This window comes from Lethenteron reissneri, chromosome 60 (genome assembly GCF_015708825.2).
Source record: "Lethenteron reissneri isolate LAM-NWPU_2019-01 chromosome 60, ASM1570882v1, whole genome shotgun sequence".
Classification (NCBI taxonomy): domain Eukaryota; kingdom Metazoa; phylum Chordata; class Hyperoartia; order Petromyzontiformes; family Petromyzontidae; genus Lethenteron; species Lethenteron reissneri.
Window position 1 is genome coordinate 3,913,922 of NC_083838.1, and position 18,397 is coordinate 3,932,318.

General features: G+C 48.5%; 2 protein-coding genes across 2 annotated transcripts; both read right to left on the minus strand.

Annotated features, from left to right (window-relative positions):
- Positions 1–5,966: 5,966 nt before the first annotated feature.
- On the minus strand, positions 5,967–7,115 carry LOC133357846 (protein S100-A1-like). The gene is made up of 2 exons (XM_061575990.1): positions 6,975–7,115; positions 5,967–6,155 (listed from the first exon to the last, which is right to left on the minus strand). The coding sequence occupies exons 1-2, from the start codon at positions 7,113–7,115 to the stop codon at positions 5,967–5,969; spliced, it is 330 nt and encodes a 109-aa protein (XP_061431974.1).
- A 7,017-nt stretch (positions 7,116–14,132) lies between these two features.
- Positions 14,133–15,275, minus strand: LOC133357847 (protein S100-A1-like). Its single transcript, XM_061575991.1, has 2 exons — positions 15,135–15,275; positions 14,133–14,330 (listed from the first exon to the last, which is right to left on the minus strand). The coding sequence occupies exons 1-2, from the start codon at positions 15,273–15,275 to the stop codon at positions 14,133–14,135; spliced, it is 339 nt and encodes a 112-aa protein (XP_061431975.1).
- Positions 15,276–18,397: the final 3,122 nt, after the last annotated feature.

The following is an 18,397-nucleotide window of genomic DNA, read 5'->3' on the forward strand; positions in this document are numbered from 1 at the left end:
CCTGGCAACGGCTAGCGACGCCTTCGCCGCTTTCATTGGACCTGGCAACGGCTAGCGACGCCTTCGCCAAGGGCTGCAGTTTCATTGGACGGCGGTTGCCCCTGCCAACGGCTAGCCACGCCTTCACCACTTTCATAGGCTCCGTAAATAATTAAATAATAGCCATTACACAGTATTGTTGGAGCGCTGAGGGGGGGGGAAGGCACGCCACCCGTACCCTGCCTTTGCCGGCTGGACAATTTTGGCGAGGCCGCAGGCTCTGCACGCTACTAGGCCTCGACACCCACCACGCCACTCTGAGGTAAATTCATCAAAGTTTTTCCTACTATTCACTCCACCCCCACCACAATGTGTGCAATTTATATTACTTTTAAACCCAACGCGCCAACAATCGATTACTTAAATGTTCACTGTACAAATAGTCATTAAGCTGGGTCAGCGTACTGCCAGTCTATCATGTAGACTGTAGCCTGCTTATTAAACTCGGTGAGCGTACTGCCACTCTATCATGTACACTCTAGCCTGCTTATGAAGCTGAGTGCGTGTACTGCCAGTCTATAATGTGGACTGTAGCCTGGTTATTATAATCGATTCTTTATATGTTCTTTGTACAAATAGTCATTAAGCTGGTTGAGCGACCCCAGTTCCATTCCAACTCACGCCCACCACCGCTGACGATTATTTGAAACGGACCTGGGCCTCCCCTAGGTCGACTCAGCCTCAAACGCGTAACTGCTGTCGTGTGTGAACATCGTCACTGGGGAGACAAAGGCGGCCGGCCATCGTGGATCCAAGTCCCGGGCGAAGCCGGGTCATGTGTATGTGTGTATCTGTTTATGTGTATGTCTGTGTGTCTGTTTGTGTGTATGTATGTCGGTTTTTTTGTATGTCTTTATGTGTATGTCTGCGTGTCTGTATGTATGTGTGTATGTACGTGTGTGTATGTGTTTCTGTGTATGTATGCGTGTGTACGTATGTGTGTTATGTGTGTGTCTGTGTGTCTGCATGTATGTATGTGTGTGTGTATTGTGTATGTGTTTGTGTGTGTGTTTGTGTGTATGTATGTGTGTGTTTGTGTGTGTGTGTTTGTCTCTGTGTATGTATGTGTGTATGTGTTTGTGTGTATGTCTGTGTGTGTATATATGTGGGTTTTTTAATGTGTTTATGTCTATGTCTGTGTGTCTGTATGTGTGTGTGTGTATGTACGTGTGTGTATGTGTGTGTATGTATGTGTGTGTGTATGTGTTTTTGTGTATGTATGTGTGTCTCTGTGTATGTCTGTGTGTATGTGTGTGTGTGTATGTGTGTGTATGTGTTTGTATGTGTTTGTGTGTTTACGCTCGCATTACACAAATGTGTTGCAGGTCTAAGGCGTTCCTCGCGCAGCATTGCCGCTTTATTATTGCAGTCGTTTACTGCCGTGCGCACCCTGAAAGTCGTGTGTGTCTGCAGCAAGCGCGTGTATGTGTACCTATGGACGCGCGCGCGTGTGTTGTGTAGGGGGAACGGTAGTGTAGTGCTTAGCGTGCTGTGTGTGTCTGTGTGTGTGTCTGTGTGTGTGTCTGTGTGTGGTGTGTGGGGAGCGGTAGTGTAGTGCTTAGCGTGCTGTGTGTGTCTGTCTGTGTGTGTCTGCGTGTGTCTGTGTGTGTGTCTGTGTGTGTGTCTGTGCGTGTGTGGTGTGTGAGGAGCGGTGGGTGTAGTGCTTAACGCTACGCTGCGCTACCAACCCGGCGAACCGAGTTCGATTCCCGCTCACGGCCACCACCGGTGACGATTATTTGAACCTCCCCTAGGTCGACTCAGCCTCAAACGAGTAACTGGTGTGGCGTATTAACATCGGCACTGGGGAGACAAAGGCGGCCGGGCGTGGTGGATCCAAGTCCCGGGCGAAGCCGGGTCATGTGTATGTGTGTATATGTTTGTGTATGTCTGTGTGTCTGTATGCATGTGTGTATGTATGTGTGTGTATGTGTTTGTGTGTATGTGTGTGTGTATGTATGTGGGTTTTTTTTGTATGTGTTTATGTGTATGTCTGCGTGTCTGTATGTATGTGTGTATGTACGTCTGTGGATGTGTATGTATGTGTGTGTCTATGTATTGTGTGTATGTGTTTCTGTGTATGTATCTGTGTGTATGTATGTGTGTTATGTGTCTGTCTGTGTGTCTGCATGTATGTGTGTGTGCATTGTCTATGTTTTTGTGTATATGTATGTGTGTGTGTATGTGTTTGTGTGTATTTGTGTGTATGTATGTGTGTGTATGTGTTTGTATGTGTTTGTGTTTGTGTGTTTACGCTCGCATTACACAAATGTGTTGCAGGTCTAAGGCGTTCCTCGCGCAGCATTGCCGCTTTCTTTTTTCAGTCGTTTACTGCCGTACGCACCCTGACAGTCGTGTGTGTCTGCAGCAAGTGCGTGTATGTGTACCTATGGACGCGCGCGCGTGTGTTGTGTAGGGGGAACGGTAGTGTAGTGCTTAGCGTGCTGTCTGTGTCTGTGTGTCTGTGTGTGTGCGTGTGTGGTGTGTGGGGAGCGGTAGTGTAGTGGTTAGCGTGCTGTCTGTGTGTCTGTGTGTGTGTGTCTGTCTGTGTGTGTCTGCGTGTGTCTGTGTGTGTGTCTATGTGTGTGTCTGTGCGTGTGTGGTGTGTGAGGAGCGGTGGGTGTAGTGGTTAACGCTACGCTGCGCTACAAACCCGGCGAACCGAGTTCCATTCCCGCTCACGGCCACCACCGGTGACGATTATTTGAACCTCCCCTAGGTCGACTCAGCCTCAAACGAGTAACTGGTGTGGCGTATTAACATCGCCACTGGGGAGACAAAGGCGGCCGTGCGTGAGTGGTGAGGGAGGGAGAGTGGTGAGGGAGGGAGAGTGGTGAGGGAGGGAGAGTGGTGAGGGAGGGACTCAGCCGCAAAACGAGTAACTGGTGTGGCGTATTAATATCGCCACTGGGGAGACAAAGGCGGCCGGCCGTGGTGGATACAAGTCCCGGGCGAAGCCGGGTAGTACAGCTAGTATAGACATATACTGGTAGGAACCTCCTGGTTACACCAGCCCACAGGAGATTATTGCGTCCGTCCGTCCGTCGTGCAGGGAGGGGCTGGGTGGGGAGGGGAGGGTGGGGAGGGGCTGGGTGGGGAGGGGCTGGGTGGGGAGAGGAGGGTGGGGAGAGGCTGTGTGGGGAGGGTGGGGAGGGGCTGGGTGGGGAGGGTGGGGAGGGTGGGGAGGGGCTGGGTGGGGAGGGTGGGGAGGGTGGGGAGGGTGGGGCTGGGTGGGGCGGGTGGGGCTGGGTGGGGCTGGGTGGGGAGGGTGGGGCTGGGTGGGGGTGGGGCTGGGTGGAGGGTGGGAGGGGTGGGGCTGGGTGGGGAGGATGGGGCTGGGTGGGGAGGGTGGGGCTGGGTGGGGAGGGTGGGGCTGGGTGGGGGGGTGGAGGGGTGGGGCTGGGTGGGGAGGGGCTGGTCACCCCGTGGTGCCCTTATAAAACTCAACGTTTAACCTACTCACGCCGGCTTGTGCCCACCCTCACAGTCAACCATATTTGCGGAATACACCACGCCGCCGTTGACCCTGGCCATTGACCGAGCAACCCAACGTTCCTACCAGCTCCCTCCGCAGGAATGTGTTTGATGACAATGCGGACTGCGTCAAAGTGCGTTCAACGATGAGAACAACGCGCCCCTTTTAGAACTACAAACGACCATAATTGAGGGCAGCGTGATCGTGATTGGTGGAGTTAGGGGCCGTCCCTAAATGACGTCACAAAAAGTCAGACCCCCCCTCAATTATGACGTCACAAAGCTCTGCCCCCCCCCAAATCAAAGATGCTTCAAATCGCTTTAAACTATTGTCATTGTAGTGCGTATTTAATATGGCGCTGCACTCTGATGTTGGAGGAGAAAACATTTATTAAAAAGTCTATTTAATCAAGTAGAACGTGTTGTCTATAATAATTTAAAGTTGTGCATTTTGATGTGACGTCACATTTCTCAACCCCCTCCCCCTCGTCACACATCGTCACAAATGTCTGACCCCCCCCCCCCCCCAAGTGCGTGACGTCATTTATGGACGGCCCCAAAGCACGCGTCTCCCATTCGGCACTGGGATGCCGTCACAGGCGGCAAGACTCGTGTTGCCCCCGCGTGGCTGAGAAAAGAGCCCGGATTAATATTTAGCTTGGCAAAAGATTTTATATCACGAGTTAATAAAGCCTGCCTTTGCTAGGAAAAGTTTTCAATAAATATAATAATGAACCTGATGATGGACGCGTGTGATGCGATCGAAACGTCGTGTTTCTTTTATAAAAAAAAAAATATATCTACGTGACTTTACTCAAAGAACCAGAGTATAATAATTCACCTCAAATGATTTTTTTTACAATTTTTATCTACGATCAGACACTAACTACTCAAAAATTAATTAACTTAATACTCCGAGGGAAGGCTAATATTTTTTTACGTTTTATTTATGAATCAGATTTGAACAGCATAAAACGCGTTTTTTTCGTTCAAAACCTCTTGAATCTGAAATACCTCAAAAGCAATTAAAGATTGGACAATGGTTCTCCCTTCATTTTATTTGCTGTTTAACGCTCTATGAAACAAGAAAACCCCACAATATTATATTTTGAAGTTTCTGTATGACACGCACAAACATGTTTTAGGGCACTTCACATCGAGATTTTGGGGCCTTAAAATGAAAAATCTCGAATTTTCAGATGTTTCCTAGTGTCTTAAAACTACCCATGTACCAAACTTCAACTTTCAACCATGTCTGGAAGTACCCGAGAGGTTTTTGAGACGCAGATTGTCTTTGTACGGGTTGGTTTTATAGTTCTTAAATATTATCAGTATACATTAGTTTTATTCGGAATAAAGTCTCAAACTCAATTGTATTTGCAAGTATAATTATTTAATTGAACCGTCACGAGTAAATTCTACTCATCGATGCATTTCTTGGCCCAACCGCAATTTCAACAGGGTGAGCAGCTCTCGAGATAACTTTCAAGTGTTAAAATTACCTTTAGTTCATGGTTTCCTTCAGTGTAATTGTTTGTTCCCCCAACTACGTTTAATTAGTTGTTTTTTAGGCCTTGTATTACAATTGGAAAGTCGTGTTATGTACAGTTTCAGTAGGCGTTACACATGAAACCATCACAACATTTAAGTCAAGGTGAAGTTCAGTCATGTGGGATGAAAGGAATTCGGTATGAACGAAGCGGACTTAAACCCTTCCGTCACATTCCCACAATAACGGAAGACAAGGACATGCACCAACATCTCAGAGGTCATCTATAAACACATTCACGTGTCCAACCATTCCCTGAATTTCATACTTGGCATGTTCGAGGGAAACATGCAAACACCGTGCTTTCTGGGGTCTTGGGCGAAATTTCGAAAACTCTGCTAATATGCACAACTCGTTATTTTATTATTCAAATGAACGTGCAGAAACCCTGAAAAAAATTGTAAACAAAAATGTGCAACCAATCTCATTTCTACCCCCCCCCCCTCCCATTTCAGACTCTGAACGGCCCCAAATTTGGCTGGAAACCAGCCCTCAAGACACCTTCCACAGCACACGTTGGTTGCAGTTATGCGAGTCGTGGGAACTGAGCTTTTACGATTATAGTAATGTTGAGGTTGTAAACACAGATAACCATCTTGGTCATATTTAGATACGCGCTGTTGCTATTGCGCATATCTTGTTAAAGCAATCACGTATAAAGTTGAGTGCACCCTAGCTTACGTCGAAGAGATCTAGTTAATTTGATTAATCCTTCCAGTTATGAAAAACACAACTAGGTAAACGGATTCCTGATCGCCAGACTTATCCTGGTAGCCGCCCATCGTGGACATTGCTACAGACAGCACACGAGTAACCACTGCAGAACTTTTTATAACCAGAGTACCAAGTCACAAGCACGCCACGTTGATGCGATCAAATGTTTATTTCATAGTATCCGTATCATTCAAACAGCCGCGTTACTCTTGAATGCGGTCAGCGCGTGGATCCTGCCATTCCGCTCGTGGTGCGCTCGGAAGTTGGGGTGGCAGCAGAATTTTAAGGCCGCGATGGTGATCACGAACTCGACTTCTCCATCTTTGTCATCGCCAAGGTCCCTCAGGATGCGGCTCACCACGAACCCATCCACGGGATTCTGAAATGGAATCACAACAGCAAGAATTAGACAAGCCTGGAACTGGACCGACTGCAGAACGGGTGAAATCTCTAGCAATCAAGTGAGACACGGTTTAATTACATGCTAATGCAGGCAAGTCTAGCATGTTGATTAACAAAGCCAACCACAACAATATGTACTGCAGTCTCAGAATTAAACAGGATCCATTCGAGCCTTTAAGACGACATTAATCCCTTACTGGTATTCGCCCCGGATTAGGCCCCATCAGAAACCATCTCTACAAGGCCGAAACGCCACTTGGCACAATTATGGCTAGCGCCTCAAATGCGATTTTAGAAACCAGCGAAACGTCGTACTCTACAAGTACATGTTGCCAGCTTTTCACACCAGTGTGCTGAAGCAGCAACCGATCGGCACGCTTTACATAACCACCCACACCAATTTGGCCGTGTCGAGTTTAACGGGCATTTATATACTGGTAGGAACGAAGTGAACCAGCCGACAATAGATTATATCGTCCGTCCGATGTCCGATTAGGTGTAGCAACATCGCCCCCTACTGCAAACACGTGGCAGGACCCTTCAAAAACCTTTAGACAGTGGGGCTTTCCTGGCTAAACAAGTGTAATAATACATTATGTTTATATTCTTTGGTTATTCGTTCCTACCAGCCCACCCCGCAGGGACCTGTTATTTGCGCGGTCCAATCCAGAAACCTTTATTATGCAGAACACGGACGTTAAAAAAATACAAACTAAAAAAATAAAACCGGAGACTCAAAATGGGATCATGAGCATGGGGACTGGTCCAGACGAATATCAAAAAAGCCACGTCTCACCTGGATGAGACTCTTGCCCTTATCCCCCTTCAGGAAGCTCCTGAACTTTCCCTTCTTCAGACAATCTTTGACAGCGTTGTCGTGGGCGAGCTCATGGAAGATGGACAGGAGCTTCAGGGTGGCTGCATGCAGGTCGCACATCTTGGCAGAGGAGATGCACGGTCGAGTCAGTACGCAAGAGAAATCTGCGAGGACACGACAAACAACAATACGGTCTTCAAATCATGCACACGGCACCTCACCTCTACACACCATGTTATGAATGGCAAAACGACCGAACACCACCACGTAGCACCCCCAGTTTTGTGCCAAACACAATTTCATAATTAAAGGTTTTTGGGTTAGATCGCGTTATTTATAAATGTGTCGTAACCCTCCACCACCCGACACAGCCAAACAGTAAAAAGTGCCACGTTTACAAAGGACAAAAAACAGTTCACTACTTATCCCACCGGTGTTTTGAGCGAATCAACATCATTTAAAATTTGAGTACAACAAACACAATTTGTTGGGTCTAAACCTCAGCCAGTGCTGCGCTCTGCTCTCATCGAACCCAGGTAAACCCCACGCGTCGCACAGAGAGCCCCACAGCACGAGGCGTCTTCCCCAACACAGCGGCGGCACAGAGACCTGAAAGCGACGTCTGCAACTTGAACAACGACTGCTGCTGCCCCCGTCGCAGCTTTTATGAAGCGTGTCCAGTGACGTCACCACTCACACGTGCTCGCTCTCATTGTGCGATTGAGTGATTATCTCTTTGATTGGTCCCGTTCATCCAGTTTCCCGGCTAATTTACAAGGGAAGTCTGAGCACTGCGGCAACAACATCCGCAGGCAATTCACTGGGAGGCGCGTGCCAAGCGGCCCCAGCATTGTCATCAAGCGGGCGCTTGGTGGAGCGAGTGGAGGAGTTTGCACGGGGACGAACTAATTGAAATCTACATGGTCACTCGCAGCCGACACCACAACGCCCTGCTGTGATAATTGTACGTAAATGAGATGCCCGCGTTTTCACTTCAGGATTTGACTGATCTATATATATATAAAATCGTGCATGTCTGTCTGTCTGTGTGTGGATTTCGGACCATACGCACTTTCATTGGACGGCGGTTGCCCCTGGCAACGGCTAGCGACGCCTTCGCCGCTTTCATTGGACCTGGCAACGGCTAGCGACGCCTTCGCCAAGGGCTGCAGTTTCATTGGACGGCGGTTGCCCCTGCCAACGGCTAGCCACGCCTTCACCACTTTCATAGGCTCCGTAAATAATTAAATAATAGCCATTACACAGTATTGTTGGAGCGCTGAGGGGGGGGGAAGGCACGCCACCCGTACCCTGCCTTTGCCGGCTGGACAATTTTGGCGAGGCCGCAGGCTCTGCACGCTACTAGGCCTCGACACCCACCACGCCACTCTGAGGTAAATTCATCAAAGTTTTTCCTACTATTCACTCCACCCCCACCACAATGTGTGCAATTTATATTACTTTTAAACCCAACGCGCCAACAATCGATTACTTAAATGTTCACTGTACAAATAGTCATTAAGCTGGGTCAGCGTACTGCCAGTCTATCATGTAGACTGTAGCCTGCTTATTAAACTCGGTGAGCGTACTGCCACTCTATCATGTACACTCTAGCCTGCTTATGAAGCTGAGTGCGTGTACTGCCAGTCTATAATGTGGACTGTAGCCTGGTTATTATAATCGATTCTTTATATGTTCTTTGTACAAATAGTCATTAAGCTGGTTGAGCGACCCCAGTTCCATTCCAACTCACGCCCACCACCGCTGACGATTATTTGAAACGGACCTGGGCCTCCCCTAGGTCGACTCAGCCTCAAACGCGTAACTGCTGTCGTGTGTGAACATCGTCACTGGGGAGACAAAGGCGGCCGGCCATCGTGGATCCAAGTCCCGGGCGAAGCCGGGTCATGTGTATGTGTGTATGTGTTTATGTGTATGTCTGTGTGTCTCTATGTGTGTGTGTATGTGTTTGTGTGTATGTATGTCGGTTTTTTTGTATGTCTTTATGTGTATGTCTGCGTGTCTGTATGTATGTGTGTATGTACGTGTGTGCATGTGTTTGTGTGCATGTATATGTGTGTGTATGTATGTGTATGTATGCGTGTGTACGTATGTGTGTTATGTGTGTGTCTGTGTGTCTGCATGTATGTGTGTGTGTGTTGTGTATGTATGTGTGTGTTTGTGTGTATGTATGTGTGTGTTTGTGTGTGTGTGTTTGTCTCTGTGTATGTATGTGTGTATGTATGTGTGTGTATGTGTTTGTGTGTATGTCTGTGTGTGTATATATGTGGGTTTTTTAATGTGTTTATGTCTATGTCTGTGTGTCTGTATGTATGTGTGTATGTACGTGTGTGTATGTGTTTCTGTGTATGTATGTGTGTCTCTGTGTGTCTCTGTCTGCATGTATGTCTGTGTGTATTGTGTATGTGTATGTCTGTGTGTATTGTGTATGTGTTTGTGTGTATGTGTGTGTATGTGTTTGTGTGTATGTGCATGTATGTGTGTGTGTATGTGTTTGTATGTGTTTGTGTGTTTACGCTCGCATTACACAAATGTGTTGCAGGTCTAAGGCGTTCCTCGCGCAGCATTGCCGCTTTCTTTTTTCAGTCGTTTACTGCCGTACGCACCCTGACAGTCGTGTGTGTCTGCAGCAAGCGCGTGTATGTGTACCTATGGACGCGCGCGCGTGTGTTGTGTAGGGGGAACGGTAGTGTAGTGCTTAGCGTGCTGTCTGTGTCTGTGTGTCTGTGTGTGTGCGTGTGTGGTGTGTGGGGAGCGGTAGTGTAGTGCTTAGCGTGCTGTCTGTGTTTGTGTGTGTGTCTGTGTGTGTGTCTGTGCGTGTGTGGTGTGTGAGGAGCGGTGGGTGTAGTGCTTAACGCTACGCTGCGCTACCAACCCGGCGAACCGAGTTCGATTCCCGCTCACGGCCACCACCGGTGACGATTATTTGAACCTCCCCTAGGTCGACTCAGCCTCAAACGAGTAACTGGTGTGGCGTATTAACATCGGCACTGGGGAGACAAAGGCGGCCGGGCGTGGTGGATCCAAGTCCCGGGCGAAGCCGGGTCATGTGTATGTGTGTATATGTTTGTGTATGTCTGTGTGTCTGTATGCATGTGTGTATGTATGTGTGTGTATGTGTTTGTGTGTATGTGTGTGTGTATGTATGTGGGTTTTTTTGTATGTGTTTATGTGTATGTCTGCGTGTCTGTATGTATGTGTGTATGTACGTCTGTGGATGTGTATGTATGTGTGTGTCTATGTATTGTGTGTATGTGTTTCTGTGTATGTATCTGTGTGTATGTATGTGTGTTATGTGTCTGTCTGTGTGTCTGCATGTATGTGTGTGTGCATTGTCTATGTTTTTGTGTATATGTATGTGTTTGTGTGTATGTATGTGTGTGTATGTGTTTGTATGTGTTTGTGTTTGTGTGTTTACGCTCGCATTACACAAATATGTTGCAGGTCTAAGGCGTTCCTCGCGCAGCATTGCCGCTTTCTTTTTTCAGTCGTTTACTGCCGTACGCACCCTGACAGTCGTGTGTGTCTGCAGCAAGCGCGTGTATGTGTACCTATGGACGCGCGCGCGTGTGTTGTGTAGGGGGAACGGTAGTGTAGTGCTTAGCGTGCTGTCTGTGTCTGTGTGTCTGTGTGTGTGCGTGTGTGGTGTGTGGGGAGCGGTAGTGTAGTGGTTAGCGTGCTGTCTGTGTGTCTGTGTGTGTGTGTCTGTCTGTGTGTGTCTGCGTGTGTCTGTGTGTGTGTCTATGTGTGTGTCTGTGCGTGTGTGGTGTGTGAGGAGCGGTGGGTGTAGTGGTTAACGTTACGCTGCGCTACAAACCCGGCGAACCGAGTTCCATTCCCGCTCACGGCCACCACCGGTGACGATTATTTGAACCTCCCCTAGGTCGACTCAGCCTCAAACGAGTTACTGGTGTGGCGTATTAACATCGCCACTGGGGAGACAAAGGCGGCCGTGCGTGAGTGGTGAGGGAGGGAGAGTGGTGAGGGAGGGAGAGTGCTGAGGGAGGGACTCAGCCGCAAAACGAGTAACTGGTGTGGCGTATTAACATCGCCACTGGGGAGACAAAGGCGGCCGGCCGTGGTGGATACAAGTCCCGGGCGAAGCCGGGTAGTACAGCTAGTATAGACATATACTGGTAGGAACCTCCTGGCTACACCAGCCCACAGGAGATTATTGCGTCCGTCCGTCCGTCGTGCAGGGAGGGGCTGGGTGGGGAGGGGAGGGTGGGGAGGGGCTGGGTGGGGAGGGGCTGGGTGGGGAGAGGAGGGTGGGGAGAGGCTGTGTGGGGAGGGTGGGGAGGGGCTGGGTGGGGAGGGTGGGGAGGGTGGGGAGGGTGGGGAGGGTGGGGAGGGTGGGGAGGGTGGGGAGGGGCTGGGTGGGGAGGGTGGGGAGGGTGGGGCTGGGTGGGGCGGGTGGGGCTGGGTGGGGCTGGGTGGGGAGGGTGGGGCTGGGTGGGGGGTGGGGCTGGGTGGAGGGTGGGAGGGGTGGGGCTGGGTGGGGAGGATGGGGCTGGGTGGGGAGGGTGGGGCTGGGTGGGGAGGGTGGGGCTGGGTGGGGGGGTGGAGGGGTGGGGCTGGGTGGGGAGGGGCTGGTCACCCCGTGGTGCCCTTATAAAACTCAACGTTTAACCTACTCACGCCGGCTTGTGCCCACCCTCACAGTCAACCATATTTGCGGAATACACCACGCCGCCGTTGACCCTGGCCATTGACCGAGCAACCCAACGTTCCTACCAGCTCCCTCCGCAGGAATGTGTTTGATGACAATGCGGACTGCGTCAAACTGCGTTCAACGATGAGAACAACGCGCCCCTTTTAGAACTACAAACGACCATAATTGAGGGCAGCGTGATCGTGATTGGTGGAGTTAGGGGCCGTCCATAAATGACGTCACAAAAAGTCAGACCCCCCCTCAATTATGACGTCACAAAGCTCTGCCCCCCCCCCCCAAATCAAAGATGCTTCAAATCGCTTTAAACTATTGTCATTGTAGTGCGTATTTAATATGGCGCTGCACTCTGATGTTGGAGGAGAAAACATTTATTAAAAAGTCTATTTAATCAAGTAGAACGTGTTGTCTATAATAATTTAAAGTTGTGCATTTTGATGTGACGTCACATTTCTCAACCCCCTCCCCCTCGTCACACATCGTCACAAATGTCTGACCCCCCCCCCCCCCCAAGTGCGTGACGTCATTTATGGACGGCCCCAAAGCACGCGTCTCCCATTCGGCACTGGGATGCCGTCACAGGCGGCAAGACTCGTGTTGCCCCCGCGTGGCTGAGAAAAGAGCCCGGATTAATATTTAGCTTGGCAAAAGATTTTATATCACGAGTTAATAAAGCCTGCCTTTGCTAGGAAAAGTTTTCAATAAATATAATAATGAACCTGATGATGGACGCTTGTGATGCGATCGAAACGTCGTGTTTCTTTTATAAAAAAAAAATATATCTACGTGACTTTACTCAAAGAACCAGAGTATAATAATTCACCTCAAATGATTTTTTTTACAATTTTTATCTACGATCAGACACTAACTACTCAAAAATTAATTAACTTAATACTCCGAGGGAAGGCTAATATTTTTTTACGTTTTATTTATGAATCAGATTTGAACAGCATAAAACGCGTTTTTTTCGTTCAAAACCTCTTGAATCTGAAATACCTCAAAAGCAATTAAAGATTGGACAATGGTTCTCCCTTCATTTTATTTGCTGTTTAACGCTCTATGAAACAAGAAAACCCCACAATATTATATTTTGAAGTTTCTATATGACACGCACAAACATGTTTTAGGGCACTTCACATCGAGATTTTGGGGCCTTAAAATTAAAAATCTCGAATTTTCAGATGTTTCCTAGTGTCTTAAAACTACCCATGTACCAAACTTCAACTTTCAACCATGTCTGGAAGTACCCGAGAGGTTTTTGAGACGCAGATTGTCTTTGTACGGGTTGGTTTTATAGTTCTTAAATATTATCAGTATACATTAGTTTTATTCGGAATAAAGTCTCAAACTCAATTGTATTTGCAAGTATAATAATTATTTAATTGAACCGTCACGAGTAAATTCTACTCATCGATGCATTTCTTGGCCCAACCGCAATTTCAACAGGGTGAGCAGCTCTCGAGATAACTTTCAAGTGTTAGAATTACCTTTAGTTCATGGTTTCCTTCAGTGTAATTGTTTGTTCCCCCAACTACGTTTAATTAGTTGTTTTTTAGGCCTTGTATTACAATTGGAAAGTCGTGTTATGTACAGTTTCAGTAGGCGTTACACATGAAACCATCACTCAATAATCAAAACATTTAAGTCAAGGTGAAGTTCAGTCATGTGGGATGAAAGGAATTCGGTATGAACGAAGCTGACTTAAACCCTTCCGTCACATTCCCACAATAACGGAAGACAAGGACATGCACCAACATCTCAGAGGTCATCTATAAACACATTCACGTGTCCAACCATTCCCTGAATTTCATACTTGGCATGTTCGAGGGAAACATGCAAACACCGTGCTTTCTGGGGTCTTGGGCAAAATTTCGAAAACTCTGCTAATATGCACAACTCGTTATTTTATTATTCAAATGAACGTGCAGAAACCCTGAAAAAAATAGCAAACAAAAATGTGCAACCAATCTCATTTCTACCCCCCCCCTCCCATTTCAGACTCTGAACGGCCCCAAATTTGGCTGGAAACCAGCCCTCAAGACACCTTCCACAGCACACGTTGGTTGCAGTTATGCGAGTCGTGGGAACTGAGCTTTTACGATTATAGTAATGTTGAGGTTGTAAACACAGATAACCATCTTGGTCATATTTAGATACGTGCTGTTGCTATTGCGCATATCTTGTTAAAGCAATCACGTATAAAGTTGAGTGCACCCTAGCTTACGTCGAACAGATCTAGTTAATTTGATTTAGCCTTCCAGTTATGAAAAACACAACTAGGTTAACGGATTCCTGATCGCCAGACTTATCCTGGTAGCCGCCCATCGTGGACATTGCTACAGACAGCACACGAGTAACCACTGCAGAACTTTTTATAACCAGAGTACCAAGTCACAAGCACGCCACGTTGATGCGATCAAATGTTTATTTCATAGTATCCGTATCATTCAAACAGCCGCGTTACTCTTGAATGCGGTCAGCGCGTGGATCCTGCCATTCCGCTCGTGGTGCGCTCGGAAGTTGGGGTGGCAGCAGAATTTTAAGGCCGCGATGGTGATCACGAACTCGAGGAAGTCGACTTCTCCATCTTTGTCATCGCCAAGGTCCCTCAGGATGCGGCTCACCACGAACCCATCCACGGGATTCTGAAATGGAATCACAACAGCAAGAATTAGACAAGCCTGGAACTGGACCGACTGCAGAACGGGTGAAATCTCTAGCAATCAAGTGAGACACGGTTTAATTACATGCTAATGCAGGCAAGTCTAGCATGTTGATTAACAAAGCCAACCACAACAATATGTACTGCAGTCTCAGAATTAAACAGGATCCATTCGAGCCTTTAAGACGACATTAATCCCTTACTGGTATTCGCCCCGGATTAGGCCCCATCAGAAACCATCTCTACAAGGCCGAAACGCCACTTGGCACAATTATGGCTAGCGCCTCAAATGCGATTTTAGAAACCAGCGAAACGTCGTACTCTACAAGTACATGTTGCCAGCTTTTCACACCAGTGTGCTAAAGCAGCAACCGATCGGCACGCTTTACATAACCACCCACACCAATTTGGCCGTGTCGAGTTTAACGGGCATTTATATACTGGTAGGAACGAAGTGAACCAGCCGACAATAGATTATATCGTCCGTCCGATGTCCGATTAGGTGTAGCAACATCGCCCCCTACTGCAAACGTGGCATGACCCTTCAAAAACCTTCAGACTCAGTGGGGCTTTCCTGGCTAAACAAGTGTAATAATACATTATGTTTATATTCTTTGGTTATTCGTTCCTACCAGCCCACCCCGCAGGGACCTGTTATTTGCGCGGTCCAATCCAGAAACCTTTATTATGCAGAACACGGACGTTAAAAAAATAAAACCGGAGACTCAAAATGGGATCATGAGCATGGGGACTGGTCCAGACGAATATCAAAAAAGCCACGTCTCACCTGGATGAGACTCTTGCCCTTATCCCCCTTCAGGAAGCTCCTGAACTTTCCCTTCTTCAGACAATCTTTGACAGCGTTGTCGTGGGCGAGCTCATGGAAGATGGACAGGAGCTTCAGGGTGGCTGCATGCAGGTCGCACATCTTGGCAGAGGAGATGCACGGTCGAGTCAGTACGCAAGAGAAATCTGCGAGGACACGACAAACAACAATACGGTCTTCAAATCATGCACACGGCACCTCACCTCTACACACCATGTTATGAATGGCAAAACGACCGAACACCACCACGTAGCACCCCCAGTTTTGTGCCAAACACAATTTCATAATTAAAGGTTTTTGGGTTAGATCGCGTTATTTATAAATGTGTCGTAACCCTCCACCACCCGACACAGCCAAACAGTAAAAAGTGCCACGTTTACAAAGGACAAAAAACAGTTCACTACTTATCCCACCGGTGTTTTGAGCGAATCAACATCATTTAAAATTTGAGTACAACAAACACAATTTGTTGGGTCTAAACCTCAGCCAGTGCTGCGCTCTGCTCTCATCGAACCCAGGTAAACCCCACGCGTCGCACAGAGAGCCCCACAGCACGAGGCGTCTTCCCCAACACAGCGGCGGCACAGAGACCTGAAAGCGACGTCTGCAACTTGAACAACGACTGCTGCTGCCCCCGTCGCAGCTTTTATGAAGCGTGTCCAGTGACGTCACCACTCACACGTGCTCGCTCTCATTGTGCGATTGAGTGATTATCTCTTTGATTGGTCCCGTTCATCCAGTTTCCCGGCTAATTTACAAGGGAAGTCTGAGCACTGCGGCAACAACATCCGCAGGCAATTCACTGGGAGGCGCGTGCCAAGCGGCCCCAGCATTGTCATCAAGCGGGCGCTTGGTGGAGCGAGTGGAGGAGTTTGCACGGGGACGAACTAATTGAAATCTACATGGTCACTCGCAGCCGACACCACAACCCCCTGCTGTGATAATTGTACGTAAATGAGATGCCCGCGTTTTCACTTCAGGATTTGACTGATCTATATATATATAAAATCGTGCATGTCTGTCTGTCTGTGTGTGGATTTCGGACCATACGCACTTTCATTGGACGGCGGTTGCCCCTGGCAACGGCTAGCGACGCCTTCGCCGCTTTCATTGGACCTGGCAACGGCTAGCGACGCCTTCGCCAAGGGCTGCAGTTTCATTGGACGGCGGTTGCCCCTGCCAACGGCTAGCCACGCCTTCACCACTTTCATAGGCTCCGTAAATAATTAAATAATAGCCATTACACAGTATTGTTGGAGCGCTGAGGGGGGGGGAAGGCACGCCACCCGTACCCTGCCTTTGCCGGCTGGACAATTTTGGCGAGGCCGCAGGCTCTGCACGCTACTAGGCCTCGACACCCACCACGCCACTCTGAGGTAAATTCATCAAAGTTTTTCCTACTATTCACTCCACCCCCACCACAATGTGTGCAATTTATATTACTTTTAAACCCAACGCGCCAACAATCGATTACTTAAATGTTCACTGTACAAATAGTCATTAAGCTGGGTCAGCGTACTGCCAGTCTATCATGTAGACTGTAGCCTGCTTATTAAACTCGGTGAGCGTACTGCCACTCTATCATGTACACTCTAGCCTGCTTATGAAGCTGAGTGCGTGTACTGCCAGTCTATAATGTGGACTGTAGCCTGGTTATTATAATCGATTCTTTATATGTTCTTTGTACAAATAGTCATTAAGCTGGTTGAGCGACCCCAGTTCCATTCCAACTCACGCCCACCACCGCTGACGATTATTTGAAACGGACCTGGGCCTCCCCTAGGTCGACTCAGCCTCAAACGCGTAACTGCTGTCGTGTGTGAACATCGTCACTGGGGAGACAAAGGCGGCTGGCCATCGTGGATCCAAGTCCCGGGCGAAGCCGGGTCATGTGTATGTGTGTATGTGTTTATGTGTATGTCTGTGTGTCTCTATGTGTGTGTGTATGTGTTTGTGTGTATGTATGTCGGTTTTTTTGTATGTCTTTATGTGTATGTCTGCGTGTCTGTCTGTATGTATGTGTGTATGTACGTGTGTGTATGTGTTTCTGTGTATGTATGCGTGTGTACGTATGTGTGTTATGTGTGTGTCTGTGTGTCTGCATGTATGTATGTGTGTGTGTATTGTGTATGTGTTTGTGTGTGTGTTTGTGTGTATGTATGTGTGTGTTTGTGTGTGTGTGTTTGTCTCTGTGTATGTATGTGTGTATGTGTTTGTGTGTATGTCTGTGTGTGTATATAAATCCTTGAAAGATCTGGGCAAAGTCCCATCAGTGAGCTCCTCCGGCAGGCAAGGCTGCGTTGGCTGGGTCATGTAGCCCGCATGCCCAGCCACCGCATGCCTAAACAGCTTTTGTTCGGCCGGATCGAGGGGGCTAGACGGGCGCGGCACGGGCTGGAGAAGAGATGGAGTGATGTGGTACAGGAGGACGTGGAGCTGAGTGGACTTGCCGATGACTGGTACCAGCGGTGTCAAGATCGGCCTCAGTGGAGGAGGCTCGTGAAGGACGCTACTGGGCAGTTGGAGGCAGTCGCCCTCCAACAACAACGGAGGGCGGAGGAGCGACGCTCACAACAACGAGCGGAGCGCCGGGTGGCTAAAGCACAGCAAGTTGGCACAGTAGGGGGCACAGGTGGTGCATCAGCCAGTCATCTCGGTCATCTCGGTCAGTCGACCCGTGGCACCTGCTGGGTCTGCCCCGTGACCTCCTGCCAGCGGGCTTTCGACACTTCACGTGGCCTCAAGGTGCACTTGGCCTGGCACAAGCATCGTGGTGACGTCACCGCCACTTAGTGGCGAATGGCGGTTGTTGTTGTTGTATATATGTGGGTTTTTTAATGTGTTTATGTCTATGTCTGTGTGTCTGTGTGTGTATGTGTATGTGTGTGTGTATTGTGTATGTGTGTGTGTGTGTATGTGTGTGTATGTGTTTGTGTGTTTACGCTCGCATTACACAAATGTGTTGCAGGTCTAAGGCGTTCCTCGCGCAGCATTGCCGCTTTATTATTGCAGTCGTTTACTGCCGTGCGCACCCTGAAAGTCGTGTGTGTCTGCAGCAAGCGCGTGTATGTGTACCTATGGACGCGCGCGCGTGTGTTGTGTAGGGGGAACGGTAGTGTAGTGCTTAGCGTGCTGTCTGTGTCTGTGTGTGTGTCTGTGTGTGTGTCTGTGTGTGGTGTGTGGGGAGCGGTAGTGTAGTGCTTAGCGTGCTGTGTGTGTCTGTC

Bases quoted from the DNA above. Each gene is read 5' to 3' on its own strand.
- LOC133357847 (XM_061575991.1), bottom strand. From the start codon at position 15,275: ATGTGCGACCTGCATGCAGCCACCCTGAAGCTCCTGTCCATCTTCCAT. The intron at 14,331-15,134 runs GTGAGACGTGGC...ATTCCATTTCAG, and splicing joins AGGGCAAGAGTCTCATCCAG to AATCCCGTGGATGGGTTCGT.
- LOC133357846 (XM_061575990.1), bottom strand. From the start codon at position 7,115: ATGTGCGACCTGCATGCAGCCACCCTGAAGCTCCTGTCCATCTTCCAT. The intron at 6,156-6,974 runs GTGAGACGTGGC...ATTCCATTTCAG, and splicing joins AGGGCAAGAGTCTCATCCAG to AATCCCGTGGATGGGTTCGT.